Below are 19,653 nucleotides of genomic sequence, written 5' to 3'. Positions count from 1 at the left end.
GCGATGTGGTACCTGTTCATCTACTTGCATTTGTATGCTAGGTTGGCAGGAGCTAGAGTCAGGACGGAAGCTCCCCCGTCATGTGGCGCTCATGTCTCGAACCCGGGCGGCTGGGTCCAACAAGCCCAGCATCTTGACCACCGAGCCACCCACTGCTCCTTGGGATTGAGCAGCTAACTCAGTCAGGGATGGGCTTTTTAATCATTATAGCTCATGTTTGCATATTTTTCTTTCCATTTTATTTATTAATTTCTTAAATTATATTTCTATATAGTTTCTTTTCTTTTATCCTTTCTTTCCTCTAGCCAATTATAAAAAATTCTCCCATATCTTATAATATTCTGAGTCTTCTTTCCCATCTAGCTTTTTTAATAACATATCCACCTCTGTACAATCCATCACCTTTTTAAGTACCATCCCTTCTTCTGGCATTCTATGTAAAAATACAAAGCAGTACCTTAACAAAAATTAAGTAAAAATGGATAAATCTCCGATTGAAATTCTGAATGAACAGGGAATGTAAACACCCGAAACTTATGTTTTAATTATGTCGTGTTTTTCATTTTGTTTGTCATTGTTATGTTTGTGTATGTATATATATAAAAAATAAAATAATAATCATTGTAGCTCAGCTTCTGAGCTTTGCCTACCCTGTTTTCAGATAGTGTCATACAGAGAATCTATCCTGGCTTCCCCCCCCCCCCCCTTGTTGCTCCTCCGGAACCGCCTTCTACCGCACGAATCCCAGCGGCCGATAAGGTCCCACAGAGTTGGCCTTCTCCGGGTCCCATCGACCAAACAATGTCGTCTGGTGGGCCCCAGGGGAAGAGCCTTCTCTGTGGCGGCCCCGGCCCTCTGGAATCAACTGCCCCCAGAGATTAGAACGGCCCCCACCCTCTTTGTCTTTTGCAAATTACTCAAGACCCACCTTTATCGCCAGGCATGGGGGAACTGAGACATCCTCCCCCAGGCTTTTATATTTTATGTTTGGTATGTGTTGTATGGTTTTAAATTGCTGGGGTTTTAGATATGTTTTATTTTAATATTAGACTTGTTTCACTGTTATATTGTTTCTATTATTGTTGTGAGCCGCCCCGAGTCTTCGGAGAGGGGCGGCATACAAATCTAATTAATAATAATAATAATAATAATAATAATAATAATAATAATAATAATTTTGGACCCTCCCTTGTTCTCTTGAACATGAATGCATGGGGGTGGGATGGGGAAAAGGTGCATTTAAAGTTGCAAGATTGATGCACTTTTGAGGTTTGACCTGTCAGGCTTCAAAGCAAGGATGACACCTAGTAATTCTTCCAAGCTGTGTTCTGTAGACCAAACCTTGGCAGGCTCAGCCTAGAGATCATGGATGAGAGAAAGATGGCGAAAACAGTCCCTCCATAAGAGCTCACAGAGTATATTGTAGATGCAAATTAAAAGTATCTATCTATCTATCTATCTATCTATCTATCTATCTATCTATCTATCTATCTATCTATCTATCTATCTATTTAGTCCAATACACAATTAGGGTTTTAGTGGGTATATATCTATATACACATAGTAAAATACATGATGAAGGTTATAGAGGAGATACTCATAGTAAAATATATCTAAGAAATAATAGAAAAGAAGGTATAGTAATAGAACATATCAATGAAAGAATAGAAGAAGAGATATAGGAATAGAAGAAAGGTATAGGAGATATAGGAGAGCAATAGTAAGGCACTCTAGTGCACTTGTACTCGCCCCTTACTGACCTCTTAGGAATCTGGATAGGTCAACCGTAAATAATCTAAGGGTAAAGTGTTGGGGGTTTAGGGATGACACTATGGAGTCCGGTAATGAGTTCCACGCTTCGACAACTCGGTTACTGAAGTCATATTTTTTACAGTCAAGTTTGGAGCGGTTAATATTAAGTTTAAATCTATTGTGTGCTCTTGTGTTGTTGTGGTTGAAGCTGAAGTAGACGCATGATCTCTAGGCTGAGTCGCCTCTTCCACTTCCTCCTAGGGATCCTCACTGCATTCCATCACCACATTTGTGGACTTCAGCTCCCCAAACCCCTCAGCCCTCCTGGCTGGACTTCAGCTCCTAGAATTCCACAATCAGCATGTGTCAAGCTCAAAGCCATCTTTCCAGGCTGAGTTATTTATTGTTTTCGCACCTATAGACCAAATTCTTGGCAAACTGAAGATTCCACTTTCAGCATCCACAATATATTCTGGGAACTGTTAGGGAGGGGCTGTCTTCACCCTCTTTCTCTCCCACTGGTCTCTGGAGTGAGTTGCCTCTTCCACCTCTGGAATCACTCCCCCCCCTCTCTGGGAATCCCCCTCCTCACCGCATCCCATCAGAAGGTCAGACTTGAACATCAGAGAGATGAATATTAAATCTGCTTTTATGATAGAGTTGCAGTAACAGTGTCAGACCAAAGCCATCGTTTGAGTTGGAGACTTTTGGCCTGATACATATTTCAATGGAGAACATATTAGTGCTGTGAGGATTTGGGGGGGGGGGCTCTTGCATGAAGGGTGAACAATTATAGCCACAAGAAATTCCTTCTAGATGCTCAAGGTCATCCTTTGTTCAGCAATTGACTTCTGTGTCGCCCAATCCCATGTGTGTGTCTCTCTCTTCTTACTCTAATATATTTCTCCATAAATGTTCCCAGATTTCAGGATCTTGGAATATTTAAAAGACGAAAGACTTCTTTTCACCCCCTACGAGCCAAAAGAACCCTTTTCATGCCACAACCAACCTAAAGGAAAAAAATCACCTTGCTCTGCCCAGTTGTGTGTCAGAGGAGTGGATGAGTGATGGACAATTGTGGGTTTTTTTTTAATATTGTGAGATTTTATAATGTATTTTATTTATTACTTCTGTATTCTGCCCTGAGTCCACTGGAGAGGGGCGGCTTATACAATTGAATGAATGAATGAATGAATGAATGAATGAATGAAAGAAAGAAAGAATGAATGAATGAATGAATGAATGAATGAATGAATGAATTGCCAAAATTATAGTCCCTCCTCCTCGTGGGGGTCCTCTGGTTGGCCGGCCACAAAAATGTGTTGGGCTTGCAGGTGGCCTGTAGAACACGACTCATGAAGGTTGCCAGAAGTAACAGAAGATGGAAATTGTCCTTCAGAAATATTTGGAGTCTTAAAAATTTCCACTCCCAAAAGAAAACCTTGCGATTGTGCTTAGCAGTAGCCACAGCTGGCCCAGGTTTTGATGAGATATGACAGCAGAGATAATTTGCAATAATGAAAAAGGTTATTAAAATTCCCCATAAGTCTTCAAAAGGCAGAGAGAATCTACCTAGGTGGAAGAATGAGATGGAGACTTGAAGGACAGAGTTCTTGACTATTCACCAGATCATCTTTTTATCATTCACTTAACTAGGGAGCTCCAAACTTGATAACTTTAAGACTTATGGACTTCAACTCCCAGATTTCACTACCCCGCCAATGCTGGGGAACTCTAAGAGTTGAACTCCACAAGCCTTAAAGTGGCCACGTTTGAAGACTTCTGAGCTAATACGTGTTTGACTAAATAAATAAACAAACACGTCTCATTTCTTTCCAGGTGCCGACCTTTCCGATTACTTCAACTACGGGTTCAATGAGGAGACGTGGAAAGCCTATTGCGAAAAGCAGCGGCGCCTTCAGCTTGGCCTGGAGCCATCGGCCCCTGTTTGCACCGAAAACAAAATCACGGTAAAAATGCAGAGCTGGGAAGTAGGTTTTCTTTCAGCCGCCCTGCTTGCTTCCCAAGGAATTCAGCATTGTGCATGGGTGGGCTTGGAATGGTTGGATACGTAGATAGGCTTGGAACACTGGTGCAAGAGACCCTAGAGCAGTGTTTTTCAACCAGTGTGCCGTGGCACACTACTGTGCTGCGAGACATGGTCAGGTGTGCCGCGAAGAAGGAAGCTCAGGTTCCAGTCTTGCAACTTTTTGCTGAGAGATAGAGAGAGAGAGAGAGAGAGTGAGAGAGAGAGAGAGAAAGAAAGCAAGAGAGAGAGAGATATAAAGCAAGAGAGAGAGAGAAAAGAGAGAGAGAGAAAGCAAGAGTGAGAGAGGGAGAAAGAGAGAGAAAGAAGGCAAGAGAGAAAGAGAGCAAGAGAGGGAGAGAGAAAAGGAGAGGAAGGGAGAGAGAGAGAGAGAGAAATGAGTAAAAAGGGGAGGAAAAAAGAGAAATGAGAAAATGATTGAGACAGAGAATGAGAGGAAAGAGAGAGAAACAAAAGAGAGAGAGAAGTGACTCTTGATTTAAAGCATATGATAAAAAGCACCAAAGAATAAGAGAGAAACCCTCCCCCAGCCCTCACCTGTTTTTGGAAATGGTTGAAGAGTGTGTATACACACACACGCACACACACACAAGGGGGGAGGAGACATGGATGGAAAAAGAGAGGAGAGTGTCTTAGAGTGTCATTTTGTGTCATTTTGGTTGGTGGTGTGCCCCAGGATTTTGTAAATGTAAAAAATGTGCCGCGGCTCAAAAAAAGGTTGAAAATCACTGCCCTAGAGCATCGCAGACATATGACAGTCCAGTCTCTTCTTGAAGGTCTCTAGTGTTGGGGCCTTCACGACCTCTGCAGGCAAGCCGTTCCACCGGGTGATCTCGCTCACCGTCAGAAAGTTCTTCCTTATTTCTAGGTTGAATCTCTCTTTGGCCAGCTTCTTTTTAAAAAAAAATATTTTATTGATTTTTCATTAAAAAAAACAAACAAGACAGACAAACATTGAACATATCCAGGGGCTACAATTGCCCCACTCAAAATAGAAGTCTTCTTAATACAGAAAAAGAGAAAACTAAAATTTATAAGATCAATACAGAGAATAAAAAAAATATGTTTAAATTTTTTACATATTAAGGCATTTCTAGGAAGTAAATTCATGTATATATCCTTTTTATTCAATTCATTTAATATTCTTTTTATTCAACCATATATAACTCCCCTCCCAAATTTTATAAAAGTCTGATTCTTCTTGATTGTTTAATAACCACCTCGTCATCATGTCCATCTCTGCACACTATAATTTTCATTACAATGTCCTCCTCCTCCTTAGGGATGTCTTTCCATCTTTCTATCTTTGGCCAGTTTCTATCTGTTGCTCCTGGTCTGACCCTCTGGTGTCCTAGAAAACAGCGTAACCCCCTCCTCTACATGGCCGCCCCTCAAATATTTGAACACTGCTATCATGTCCTCCCTGGACCTCCTCTTGGCTTGACTATCCATGCCCAGTTCCTGCAACCATTCCTTGTATGTTTTGGTTTCCAGTCCCTTTATCATTCTGGTTGCTCTGTTCTGTATTTTTTCCAGAGTTTCAATGCCTTTTTTGTAGTGTGGAGCCCAAAATTGAATGCAGTACTCTAGGTGTGGTCTGACTAGGGTATTATAGAGTGGTATTAGTACCTCCTTAGTCCTAGATTTTATCCTTTTGTTGATGCAGCTCATGATTGTGTTGACTTTTTTTAGCTGCGGCTGCTCATTGCTGGCTCATATTTAGTTGGTTGTTCACCAAGACTCCTAGATCTCTCTCACAGTCAATTATGTTGAGTGTTGTTTCACCCAGTTTGTATGCATGTTTTGGTTTTTCTTACCTAGGTGTAGGATTTTACTTTTCTCTACGTTGAACTTCATTTTGTTTGTTTGGGTCCACTGTACAAGTCTGTCTAGATCTTTCTGTATTCTGAGCCTATCCTCTGGGCTACTGGCCACTCCCGCCAGCTTAGTATCGTCTGGAAATTTAATTAATTTCCCCTCTATTCCCTCATCTAGGTCGTTGATGAATATGTTAAAGAGTACTGGGCCTAGGACTGATACTTGTGGTACCCTGCTGCTTACTTCTTTCCATGTGGACATAGACCCACTGAGGACTATTCATTGGGTGTGATAAGTCAGCCAGTTTTCAATCCATCTTGTTGTGTTACTGTCTATCCCACTTTTCTTTACTTTGCAGAGTAGTAGATTGTGGTCCACCTTGTCAAATGCTTTGCTAAAGTCCAGGTATATTAAGTCCATTGCGTTTCTCTGGTCGATTGATTTGGTCATAGAGTTGAAGAATGAGATGAGGTTGGTTTGGCATGATTTGTTCCTGACAAATCTGTGTTGGCTGGAGGTTATTATTGTTCGACTCAAGGTAGTGGCAGATCTGTTTCTTGGTTATTTTTTCTAGTATTTTCTCAGGTATAGACGTTAGACTAATTGGTCTGTAGTTTCCTGGGTCTGATTTTTTGCCTTGTTTTGTAAATGGGGACCATGTCAGCTCGTTTTCAATCTTCCAGTAGTTCTCCTGTGATCCAGGAATTTTTGGAAGATGTGGTACAGAGGTTTAGCGATGATACCTGCTAGTTCCTCTAGGACTCTGGGATGTAGTCCATCTGGTTTTGGTGATTTGGACTACATTTCCCTACCATCTTTTCTTTTGTGTTTTGTACTATGTTAATCTTAATATAAAATAATAAAACCCAGAATGTACAATTTTAAAAACTTAGTAGGCTATCGCCTGCGCTTTCTGAAGAAGACTTAGCAAATGGGTAGGTATAAAAATAATAGGAAGCTTTTCAGTCCAATAAAAATAGCTAGCGTGTGAACCGAGAAAGCTTAGGAATTCTGGACTAAAACTTCGATCCATCTTCTCCAATAGAACCCAACCCCTCTCCACTTTAAGATGCTTTATAAAGATAGTCCTCGACATACAACCACAGTTGAGACCAGAGTTTCCATTGTTAAGCAAAGCAGTTTTTAAGTGAGTCACAGCCAATGATTGTTAAGCAGATAATTTGCAGTTGTTGTTAATAACACGATTGTTCAGGGAATCTGACTTTTCCCCACTGACTTTGCTTGTTGGAAGCTGCCTGGGAAAATCCCAGATGTCAATCAGGCGACCGGAGGACCCCACAACCACCATATATAGAGGTAGTCCTTGTCTTACAACTGTTCAAAGATACAACAACAGTAAAAAGATGTTTGTAAGAATTATTACTGTTTTTCACACTTACGACCATTGCAGCATCTTGCCTGATTAAAATTCAAATGCTTGGCAACTGACTCATGCTTATATGACGATTGTGTGTCCCAGAGTCACGCAATCCCCCTTTGTGACCTTCTTCCTGGCAAGGTCAGTGGGGAAGCCAGATCCACTTAACGACCATGTTAACTAAGTTAACAACTGCAGTGATTCCCTTAACGACTGTGGCGAGAAAAGTCATAAAATGAGACAAAACGCACTTAGCAACTGTCTCACTTAGCAACAGACATTGTGGGTTTAGTTGTGGTCATAAACCGAGGACTACCTGTGTAGGGCCAATGGCCAAGTGCCCAAATTTTTGATCGCTTGACTGTGGCAAAGCCACAATGGTAGTGAGTGCTGCTTATGCCCTGTTCTGCCGGGCTCTCTGGTAGGAGTCGCCCAAAAATTCAAGGGTACAAATTTCAGACACACACACGTTTGAAAATTCAAAACAATGTTCTTTATCCCAAAAGTCAAAATAAACTAAGCACTCTTTTTGTATTGCAAAGAGCACTCGTCCCAAAACAACCAGGTAGTCTGTACAATTAACCTTAAGCAGTCATTGTACTTAGCTAGCAGCTGTGAAGAAACTTCACACCCCTTCTTCCAAGGAAGTGACACACACACACACGTTGCTCTGCTTTGTTTTCAAAGGCGTGAAAAATCAACAAGCAAAGTCCAGAAACCAGCAACATACGATTCCTGAAGAACTGCGATCAGATACTCTTTCACAATGGCCAAACCCACACGCTGCTATTTATAGCAGCAGTCCTAATTACTGGAGCCCCACCCAACCACAGGTGGCCTCACTTTCTCTTGTAATAATCCTTTAGTTGTTGTCTCCCATGCATCATTCTACGCATGCGTGGATGTGTCATTAATTCTTGTTCGGAATCCAAAGATGATACAGATGATTGATCTCCTCCTGGGCTGTCTGCCAAACTCCCCTCTTCCCTGTCACTCACGATGCCTTGGTCAGAGGAGGCTTCATCGGCAGATTCCATCGGGAGCAAAACAGGCCTGCGGCATGTGGATGTCTCCCCCACATCCACCTGCACATTCCTTGGGGCAGGAGCTGGGCCAGAGCTAACCACAACATGCCCGTAGCTTTTTCAGTCCAGCTTCAGCCAAAGGAGCCTCTTGGATAAGCAGTGAAATGTTTCAAACTGGAAAAGAAAAGAAGTCTAGTTAGCAGAACTATGGTTGTAGGTCACTTTTTCCAGCCCCCATGTCATTTCAGACAGTCACTAAGCGAATGGTTGCAAGTCAAGGACCAGCTGGGACTGTGGAGGGGGTGGGGGTTGTCTGCAGAAAAGAATTCCTCCCCCCAGAAAGCAGGAGGAGGAGCAGAACGGCTGCTTTCTCCGTTGAAAGTTGTTGTGGTTAGCTCTGGCCCTGCTCCTGCCCCAAGGACTGTGGATGTGGGGGAGACATCCACATGCTGCAGGCCTGTTTTGCCCCCGGTGGAATCTGATGATGAAGGCTCCTCTGACCAAGAAGACATGAGTGACAGGGAGGAGGAGAGTGTGGCAGACAGCTCAGAAGGAGATCAATTATAGAAACATAGAAACATAGAAGTCTGACGGCAGAAAAAGACCTCATGGTCCATCTAGTCTGCCCTTATACTATTTTCTGTATTTTATCTTAGGATGGATATATGTTTATCCCAGGCATGTTTAAATTCAGTTACTGTGGATTTATCTACCACATCTGCTGGAAGTTTGTTCCAAGGATCTACTACTCTTTCAGTAAAATAATATTTTCTCATGTTGCTTTTGATCTTTCCCCCAACTAACTTCAGATTGTGTCCGCTTATCTAGCTCCTCCTTGGATTCAGAATAAGAGTTAATGATACAGCCACGCATGAGGAGAGCGATGCATAGGCAGCAACAACTGAGAGATTATTATCAAAGAAAATGAGGCCACCTGTGGTTGGGTGGGGCTGTGGTAATTAGTGAGGCTGCTATAAATAGCAGCCTGTGGGTTTGGCCATTGTGGAGGATTATCTGATCCTTGTGTTTCGTGCCTGCCTTGCTGACTTTGACCTTTGTGTGATGATTTTTCCCCGCTTTGAAACTAAACCAGAGCAAAGTGTGTTTCACTTTGTGAAAGAAGAAGGACTGTGAATTGCCTCACAGCTGCAAGCTAAGTATCACAGAACTGATAATTACCAGTTTGTTTGGAGACCAGTGCTCTTTGCTATACCAAAAGAGGGCTTAGTTTAAGTGACTTTTCATTATAAGGAACATTGTTTTGAATTTTCAAACGTGTGTGTGTCTGAAATTTGTACCTGTGGATTTTTGGGAGGAGTCTACCAGAGAGCCCGACAGAACAAAAGTCGACCCTTTGGGTTAGTGAAAAAATGATGATCTCAATTGGAGGGTAAGGAAAAGGGATTTAAAAGGCCACTGGAGCACTGCAATGTTTTTTTGTTTTTTAAACAAGGTTCAGCAAGGAAGGACTGGTAATGCCGAGAAAGAACCCGAGAACAACATCATCAAGATGGATTTTAAAACGGATGTTGTGGCCCTCGTTGGCGGAAGGATAAAAGCTGGGCCTCCTCCAAACAGGTACCAAAGGGACTCGGGTTTTTGAGAGCTTTTTTCGAGAGCTTGAAGCCTTTCTCTCCAGCTTCCTTATTTGCAAGATTTTTCAGCAGCTTAAAGTACCCCGTGAATCGTTCTCAGCACCTTGAATTTTTTATTTATTTTATTTATTTATTTATTCATTTGTCCAATACACAAATACATAGGAAGAAAAATAGACATGTAGTAATATATATAAAGGTAAAGTGAACTTAGAGGAGAAGATATATGAAAGAAAGAAAATATATGTGATAAGTGAGAGAAAGGAAAGACAATTGGACAGGGGACAAAAGGCACACCAGTGCACTTATGAACGCCCCTTACTGGCCTCTTAGGAACCTGGAGAGGTCAATCGTGGAGAGTCTAAGGGAGAAGTGCTGGGGGTTAGGGGTTGACACTATTGAGTCCGGTAATGAGTTTCACGCTTCGATAACTCGATTGTTGAAATCATATTTTTTACAGTCAAGTTTGGAGCGGTTCGTATTAAGTTTGAATCTGTTGCGTGCTCTTGTGTTGTTGTGGTTGAAGCTGAAGTAGTCATTGACCGGTAGGACGTTGCAGCATAGGATCTTGTGGGCAATACTCAAATCGTGTTTTAGGCGGTGTAGTTCTAGGCTTTCTAGGCCCAGGATTGTTAGTCTATTTTCGTAGGATATTCTGTTTTGAGTGGAGGAGTGAAGGGCTCCAGATGAAAGAATCTTAAGCTTCCAGGTAAGGTAGAATTCAGGGAAGCCCAGCCCAGATCCACCCAGGGAAGACGGATCTAGATGGACACCCAGAGCAGCCTTGGTCAACACCGTGGATAGGGAGGTGGCCGTATACTGACCTGCAGGCAGATCCATCAGGCTTCCCCCAATCTCAATGCTTACCTCATTTTGTTTAGGTGATATATCGTATTTTTCAGACCTTAGTTTTGGGGGAGGAAGACAGGGGGGGAAACTCTACCTACCAGGTATTCATCTGGCTAACATCCCTAGTTTGGTCAGCTTCAGCACATTATTTTATCCCCTGGTTAGAGCTGGAAAAAATCTTCTGCAGAGGGAGTAGCAATGAAAACAAGCCTGCAAAGATTTATGGCTGAAAAAATCTTTTTTGCAGGGAGTAGCAATGAAAAATCCTGCAAAGCAGGGAGATCGCTATCACCTCCCTAGGGCTGGGAAAAAAAGCTTTGGGGAAAAAGAAAAAGGAAAAGAAATCTACCTTCGGAGCCCTACATGGCATTGGGCCAGATTACCTGCGGGACCACCTCCTGCCGCATGAATCCCAACATCCGGTGAGGTCCCACAGAGTCACCTTCTCCAGGTCCCGTCAACTAGGCAATGTCACTTGGTGGGGCCTAGGGGAAGAGCCTTTTCTGTGGGGCCCCCGGCCCTCTGGAATCAGCTCCCCCCAGAGATTCACACTGCCCCTACCCTCCTCACCTTCCACAAGAGTCTTAAGATTAATTTATGCCGCCAGGCTTGGGGCCATTAGAATGTTTGTATGGCTGTTGTTTGAATGGGTATGACTGGTTTTTCTTAGTAAAACTGGGGATTTTAGATTGTTTGACTGGTTTTAATTAATTGGATTTTGTAGTACTCTATTGTTTTTATATGTTGTAAGCTGCCCCAAGTCCTCGGAAAGGGGTGGCATATAAGTCAATTAAATAAATAAGACACACTCAAATTTTCAGCTTCTCAAAAATATGATAAATAGCAAACAAACAAACAAATTCAATAAATAAATAAATGCCTCAAACAAAGGGCTCGGTCACAGGCCCTTCAAATATTGTTACTTGAACCAATACAGTAGTACCTCTAGATACGAGTTGCTCCACATGCGAGTATTCCAAGTTACGAGCCGAGGCGCGAGCAAAATTTCTGTTCGACACCTGAGCTCAAATTCGGGATACAAGCCGAGTGTCCACTAGGCGGCGCAAGAATTCCATGTTTCTAGTTATCTCGGCGCGAAAAGGAAAGTCTAAAGGCATTCGTTCGAGATGCGAATTGATCGACATACAAGCTCGGCTCTGGCATGAATTAAACTCGTATGTCGAGGTACCACTGTATTGTTCATTCCCAGGAACCTTCCAGGTACTTTAGACTCTAAAGCAACATTCGCCAAACTTAGAAAGTGTAGGACAATGATGGCGAACCTTTTTTTCCCTCGGGTGCCAAAAGAGTGTGTGTGTGCACTGACATGAATGCGCGATTGCCCACACCTATAATTCAATGCCTGGGGAGGGCGGAAACAGCTTTCTCCATCTCCCAGAGGCTCTCTGGAGGCTGAAAACGGCCTGTTTCCCAACCTCTGGTGGGCCCAGTAGGCTTGTGGTTCACCCTCCGCAGGATCCAAAGGCTTCCCTGGAGCCGGGGGAGGGTAAAACTGCCCTCCCCATCTCACCCAGAGGCTCTCTGGAATCTCAAAACACCCTCCCAGAGCCTGACACACACATGGTGGAGTTGAGCTAGGGCCTTCTACCGCACGAATCCCAGCGGCCGATAAGGACCCACAGAGTTGGCCTTCTCCGGGTCCCATCGACCAAACAATGTCGTTTGGTGGGCCCCAGGGGAAGAGCCTTCTCTGTGGCGGCCCCGGCCCTCTGGAATCAACTCCCCCCAGAGATTAGAACGGCCCCCACCCTCCTTGTCTTTCACAAATTACTCAAGACCCACCTTTGTCGCCAGGCATGGGGGAGTTAGGATATTCCTTCCCCTAGGCCATTACAAGCTATGTATGGTATTTTTGTGTGTATGTTTGGTTTTTTATAATAAGGGTTTTTAGTTGTTTTATTAAATTGGATTGTTACATGTTGTTTTTTTAATCATTGTTGTTAGCCGCCCCGAGTCTGTGGAGAGGGGCGGCATACAAATCCAATAAATAATAATAATAATGGCTCGCGTGCCAGCAGATATGGCTCCGCGTGCCACCTGTGGCACCCGTGCCTTAGGTTCGCCCTCACTGGTCTAGGATAAATGGACTGCAGCTCCCAGAATTCCCCAGCCAGCCTTGCTGAAGTTGCTGGGTTGAAGTCCATGAATCTTAAACTTGTCCAGATTCCTAAACACTGCTCTAAAGAAAGGATAGGCAGCTTTGGAGATGGAAGTTTGAATGCAGTTCCGTGAAGGGAAATGGGTCTCAAGGGCACATCAGATCCCAAAATGGTTGCACCAAAACACCATCCATCAGGAAATAAATTATCCCATAGATAATTCTCAATGCAGATCTAGGCCTAGTGGCATTGAAATAAATAGATGCATTTTTTTTTTAAACTAAGGAATGAGAAGGCGGCTGGTAGACATCAAAAAAGCTTTGTAGGATGGTGGTTAGTACTGGGTGCAAATCCAAGATGCCATGTTGCCTACCTCTGCACTAAGTCTTTGGAACATTGTGAATTTGTAACCAGTATTACAAGTAGTTTCCTACTAGATAAAGTATTGTAAAGTTCCTGTCTCTAGGATAGCATAAAATAATGTCCCCAAAAGCAAGGGCCTGGGACAGGGGTGTATCCTCTGTCCTGGTGCTTCTTGACCTCTCAGCGGCTTTCGATACCATCGACCATGGTATCCTTCTGCACCGGCTGGAGGGGTTGGGAGTGGGAGGCACTGTTCTTCAGTGGTTCTCCTCCTACCTCTCTGGTCGGTCACAGTCGTTGTTAGTGGGGGGTCAGAGGTCGACCTCTAGGTTGCTCCCTTGTGGGGTACCTTAAGGGTCGGTCTTCTCATAAGAGGCCTTTCGTAAGCTCCTTAAAACCCACCTCTGCCATCAGGCACGGGGGAACTGAGATATACTTTCCCCCTAGGCCTTTACAACTTATGCATGGTATGTTTGTATGTATGTTTGATTTCACAATAAGGGTTTTTTAGTTGTTTTAGTATTGGATTGTTACATGCTGTTTTTATTACTGTTGTTAGCCGCCCCGGAGAAGGGCGGCATACAAATCCAATAAATAAATAAAATAAATAATAGTACTGCAAATTCTGCTTTAGGGAGCTTTATCCATTTGGGAAGCAAATGCCCACAACATTGCACAAAAGAGATGTGATTGTTAATGCCTTGGAATCCTAAGTTATCATCAAATTATGATGGTCTACTGGTGGAGGGTATGCACTGTGTGCAGTTGTCACAACATGGGAGTGGAAAATGTTTATGGCATCCATCATTTCAGTGATGAGCTGTGTTACAGGAAGGATGATGTCATCAAGGTCAGCTGCTGATGCTGAACTGGTCTTCTTTTGGAAACAGGAAACTGGGCGGGACAATCGACGTGATTGGTGGACAGGCTGGCACCATCCGGAGGGTGGAAGGAAGGCGGCGGGACAAACACGCGTCTGAAGAAAATCCCATTCAGGTAAATAAGGACTGAAAAGTGGACCTCAGGCCTTGCACACTCCTAACTTTCTTTGGAGAAGGGTGGCATACAAATCTAATTAATAATAATAATAATAATAATAATAATAATAATAATAATAATAATAATAATAATAATAATTGAGCTGCAATGACTCTGGCATAAGCCAGTGAAAGTGGTCCCAGTGGTACTTGGCATGCTGGGCCCAGTGCCAAAGGATCTCAGCGGACATTTGAAAACCATCGGAATTTACAAAATCTCCATCTGTCAATTGCAAAAGGCCACTTTACTGGGATCGGCAAACATAATTCACCGCTACATCACGCAGTCCTAGGTGCTTGGGAAGCGCCCGACTGGTGATGAAATACGAAATCCATCATAGTGATCTCGTTTATTGTGTTGTATTGACATAATAATAATAATAATAATAATAATAATAATAATAATAATAAGAAGAAGAAGAAGAAGAAGAAGAAGAAGAAGAAGAAGAAGAACAACAACAACAACAACAACAACAACAACAACAACAACAACAACAACTTCTTTCAACCCACATTGGGGCAAGACCACACTTGGGACACGGCATCCGTTTCTACTCACCACAATATGAAGAAAGATGCTGAGACCCTAGAAAGTGCGCAGAAAAGAGCAACAAAGATGATAAAAGTGTCTGGAGGCTAAATTGAATGATGAAGGTTGAGGAAGCTGCTGTGTTTCTAGTCCAGTGATGGCAAACCTTTTTTGGTTTATGTGCCAAAACGGGGTATGTGCATGTGTTAGCATATGCACACCTGCCCACACCCCTTCCCTTCCTCTCATGCCTATGCACACACACCCCGCACTGCCCCTCCCCATCCCCGCGCATTCACATAGGCCTCACTGAAGCCTGGGGTGATGAAAAAAAATGGCCAAATAGGCAAACCGGAAGTTTGGAAAAATAGACTTCCGGTTTGACCGTTGTGCCATTTTTGCACTCCAGAGCCTTTGGGGAAGCTTCCCTGAAGCCCCTGGAGGGCGAAACAGCCTTCCCCAAGGCCAAAAATCAGCTGGCTAGCAGGCACATTCATGCTGAAGCTGACATAGGGCAACATCTTGCCCTCCTATATGGCTCTGTAGCACACATGTCATAGGTTCGCCATCATGGATCTGGTCTAACAAGAGGATAAAAATGCCTTTTGTTTCATGGGTATATCCATATTTAGGCAACAGTTGCTTTAGTCTGGCAAGATTCTGCCTGTAGGTGGACAACAACAGGGGCCTCATTAAAACCATGCTTATAATAAAACATATATAACATATATAAAATTTTTCTTCTTTTAATCATTCGATGGAGGCTCTAGAACTTATACATTATCAAATCAAAAAGATATATATATATATATATATATATATATATATATATATATATATATATATATATATATCTAAAATAGAAAAAAACTCACAATACACTACCTAAACCAGGGTTCCCCAACCTTGTCATCTTGAAGAGATCTGGACTTCAACTCCCAGAATTCCCCAGCCAGCATTCGCTGGCTGGGGAATTCTGGGAGTTGAAGTCCAGATCTCTTCAAGTTGCCAAGGTTGGGAAACACTGACCTAAAATATATAATAAAATTCTATCTGTTTCAATTCATATCCATGACTGAATTTTGTGTCATATCATAATATAGTGCAACCACCAATTCTTATCTATGGCATCTGGCTAACAATATTTTAATTCTATTTTTCATATCTCATTTTTCCTCAAAATAACTTAAGTATTAATATTTAATTATCTTTTAACTTTCCATCCAGTCATAAAACTTCCCCCCAATTTTATAATAATCAGAATCACCTGAAGTCTTTAGTGCTGTGAAAGGTCTCACCATTCTTCTTTCAATCCTGGGAGGTTTCTGCGAATATTTGTAGCTCAGGGTTGAAATGAAGGTTTCCTGCTGTGCTCGGAGTTTCATGACCCAAACTGAGTAACATCATGAGACTTACAACTTTGAGCAGACACTTTGTTTAGTTCTGTTTGAAGTTACAACAACATTGGAAAAAATGACTTATGTCCGTTTTCCTTGCAGCACCTCCATGGATGCATGGCAACCGACTCATGTTTATGACGGTCGCAGCATCCCGGGAGGGTGGGGGGTTGTCACTTAATCCCCTTTTATGACCTTCTGACAAGCACAATTAATGGGCAAGGCAGATTCACTTAACGCCTGGTGACTAATTTATCAACTGTGCCAAGAAAGACTAAAATGGGGTAAAACTCAAATATTTCGCTTAGCAACATAAAATGCTGGGCTGAATTGTGGCTGCATTATTATTATTATTATTATTAGTATTATTATTAGTAGTATTAGTATTGTTGTTGTTGTTGTTGTTGTTATTATTATTATTATTATTATTATTATTATTATTATTATTATTATTATTTCAATACAACACAGCAAAACAAGATCACTATGCTGGATTTCGTATTTCATCACCAGTCGGGCGCTTCCCAAGCACCTAGTACTGAGTGATGTAGCGGCGAATTATGTTTGCCGATCCCAGTAAAGCGGCCTTTTGCAATTGACAGATGGAGATTTTGTCAATTCTGATGGTTTTCAAATGTCCGCTGAGATCCTTTGGCACTGCGCCCAGCGTGCCAAGTACCACTGGGACCACTTTCATGCCAGAGCCATTGCAGCTCAATTTTTAGATCTTCGTATTTCACTAATTTCATCATCATCATCATTATTATTATTATTATTATTATTATTATTATTATTATTATTATTATTATCCAGACCCTAACAGCCTCCAGGCACCAGCACATCACTTCCACTGCTTCACTGACTGGACATGGGGTGATGTAGAACTGGGTATCATCAGCATATTGATGATACCTCACCCATGCCCTTGGATGATCTCGCCCAGCAGTTTCATGTAGATATTAAACAGCAGGGTGGAGAGGCCCGATCCCTGAGGCACCCCACAAGGGAGAAGCCTAGAGGTCGACCTCTGACCCCCCACTAACACCGACTGCAACCGGCCGGACAGGTAGGAGGAGAACCACTGCAAAACAGTGACCCCCACTCCCAACCCTTCCAGCCGGCAGGAGGTCGATGGTATCGAAAGCTGCTGAGAGGTCAAGAAGCACCAGGACAGAGGACAAGCCCCTGTCCCGGGCCCGGCAGAGATCATCCATCAGCGCAACCAAAGCAGTTTCCGTGCTGTAGCCGGGCCTGAATCTTGACTGCTGAGTCCCTAGACAATTCCATCCTTCCATCCTCCTGGCATTGCAGCCTGATGTATTTCCTCTTTCGGGACTTGCTTTGACTGTCTTCCTTTTTCTTCTTAAAGCCTAAATGCCAATTTCTCCTTCTCTGCTCTCTTTTGAAAGGTGCTTGGAGACCATGGGAGCAAAACCCAGCCTGCTCAGCCCCCTCAGCAACAGCCCTTTGTGCCCCAGGCAGGCCCACCTCCAGCATTGAGTCGGCCTCCGCCCCACTTTCTCCACCCTCCTCCGCCACCAGTTGCCTCCGTCCCTCCGCCTCTCCATCCTCCAGGTAGGTGCGTCCTGTTAGGGCGAGGACTAGGACACAGAGCCACCTGGGACTTTAAGCATGATGAGTTGCTCTGGCAGACATTGGCAGGAGAATTGCCTTGGGTGAACACCGGAGACGTCCTCGCTCCTTAGGACAGTGATGTGCACAGGTTTCACTGAAGCCTGGGATGGTGAAAAAACAGCCAAACAGACAAACTGGAAATTTGAAAAAAAAACGGGCTTCCGGTTTGCCCATTGTGCTGTTTTTTGCACTACAGAGGCTTCAGGGAAGCTTCCTGAAGTTCGGAAAACAGCATAACGGGCAAACCGGAAGTCTGTTTTTCCAAACTTCCGATTTGCCTGCTAAGCAACTTTTTGCACTCCAGGTAGCTTCCCCGAAGCCTCCGGAGGCCAAAACAGCCTTCCCCAAAGCCGAAAATCAGCTGGTTGGCCCGCATGCCCTCCAATATGGCTCTGCATAGGTATGGCATGCATGCCATTGGTTCCCCATTGTGGCCTTAGGAGAACTCTGTTTCTGCAGAGAAGATTGGAAAGAGGCCAGTCCATAAGAGGGCACTGCACAATAGGCAGCCTTGCTAATCCACATGTAAGTATCAGAACGGCTTTTTCAATAGTCCTCGGAGAGCGGCGGCATAAATGTCTAATTAATAAATAATTAAATGTTCCCACTTAGATTCACGCATATATATCTTTGTGATCTTTATCCTAGTTAATTTTAAACTGGGTTGTAAATACAACGTGTAGTTCTTCTGTACATATATACATGCAGAGTGTGTAGGACGGAAGTGGGTGGTAAATCCCGTTGCTACCGCTTTGATTGTGCAGGGACGACACTTCTGGGCATGCGCAGAAGTGTCCTGGGCAGGTGGGTGGAGCCCACTACTGGATCACCAAACTGGGCCGTACCAGGAGTGACCCACTGCTGGTGTCAGATAACCATCTAGGAGAACCATTTGTCCCAGTCTGAGCCACCTGAGGCTGTTGGGGCCTGGATGGGTGTCAACAAACTCAAACTCAACCCAGACAAGACAGAGTGGCTGTGGGTTCTGCCTCCCAAGGACAATTCCATCTGTCCGTCCATTACCCTGGGGGGAGAATCATTGACCCACTCAGAGAGGGTTCGCAACTTGGGCGTCCCCCTTGATCCACAGCTCACATTAGAGAAACACCTTTCAGCTGTGGCGAGGGGGGCGTTTGCCCAGGTTCGCCTGGTGCACCAGTTGCGGCCCTATTTGGACCGGGAGTCACTGCTCACAGTCACTCACTCCCTCATCACCTCGAGGTTCGACTACTGTAACGCTCTCTACATGGGGCTACCTCTGAAAAGTGTTCGGAAACTTCAGATCGTGCAGAATGCAGCTGCGAGAGCAATCATGGGCTTTCCCAAATATGCCCATGTTACACCAACACTCCGCAGTCTGCATTGGTTGCCGATCAGTTTCCGGTCACAATTCAAAGTGTTGGTTATGACCTATAAAGCCCTTCATGGCACCGGACCAGACTATCTCAGGGACCGCCTTCTGCTGCACGAATCCCAGCGACCGGTTAGGTCCCACAGAGTGGGCCTTCTCCAGGTCCCGTCAACCAAACAATGTTGCTTGGCGGGACCCAGAGAAAGAGCCTTCTCTGTGGCGGCCCCGGCCCTCTGGAACCAACTCCCCCCAGAGATTAGAATTGCCCCCACCCTCCTTGCCTTTCGAAAGCTGCTTAAAACCCACCTCTGCCACCAGGCATGGGGGAACTGAGATATTCTTTCCCCCTAGGCCTTTACAATTTTATGCATGGTATGTATGTATGTTTGGTTTTTATATTAATGGGTTTTTAACTGTTTTTAGTATTGGATTTTGTTATATACTGTTTTATTGCTGTTGTTAGCCGCCCTGAGTCTGCGGAGAGGGGCGGCATACAAATCCAATAAATAAATAAATAAAATACCTGGGAGCTGGCGATTGCTGAACTAGCAATGCCGAGAGTCCGTGGGTTGGAACCAACGGCAGGTGAAGCCATTCCTGCATTTTTAGGGCATGACCACCTGCCGTGTTTTGCTCATTTGAGACGGCCCAGCCCTTCTCTACAGGCAGTCCTTGACTTGCAACAGTTCATTCAGTGATCGCTTGAAGGTACAGTGGCGTTGAAAAAGTGACCGTTTTTCAGACTTGGGACCGTCAT

The 19,653-nt window shown here is 43.8% G+C and overlaps 1 protein-coding gene across 4 annotated transcripts in view; it reads left to right on the top strand.

Moving 5' to 3' along the window:
- The window catches only part of LOC139171433 (pre-mRNA 3'-end-processing factor FIP1-like), a 53,826-nt gene that overhangs the window by 17,367 nt on the left and 16,806 nt on the right, over positions 1-19,653 (top strand). For all 4 annotated transcript variants that reach the window (XM_070759665.1, XM_070759664.1, XM_070759663.1 and 1 more), the window contains exons 7-10: positions 3,592-3,722; positions 9,474-9,598; positions 13,838-13,943; positions 17,320-17,485. In XM_070759665.1, coding sequence (XP_070615766.1) covers positions 3,592-3,722; positions 9,474-9,598; positions 13,838-13,943; positions 17,320-17,485 — 528 coding nt within the window. The remainder of the gene's footprint in view (positions 1-3,591; positions 3,723-9,473; positions 9,599-13,837; positions 13,944-17,319; positions 17,486-19,653) is intronic.

This window comes from Erythrolamprus reginae, chromosome 8 (assembly GCF_031021105.1).
Source record: "Erythrolamprus reginae isolate rEryReg1 chromosome 8, rEryReg1.hap1, whole genome shotgun sequence".
Lineage (NCBI taxonomy): Eukaryota > Metazoa > Chordata > Lepidosauria > Squamata > Dipsadidae > Erythrolamprus > Erythrolamprus reginae.
The sequence above is the reverse complement of the archived record's forward strand: the minus strand, read 5'-3'. Positions and strand labels throughout refer to the sequence as shown.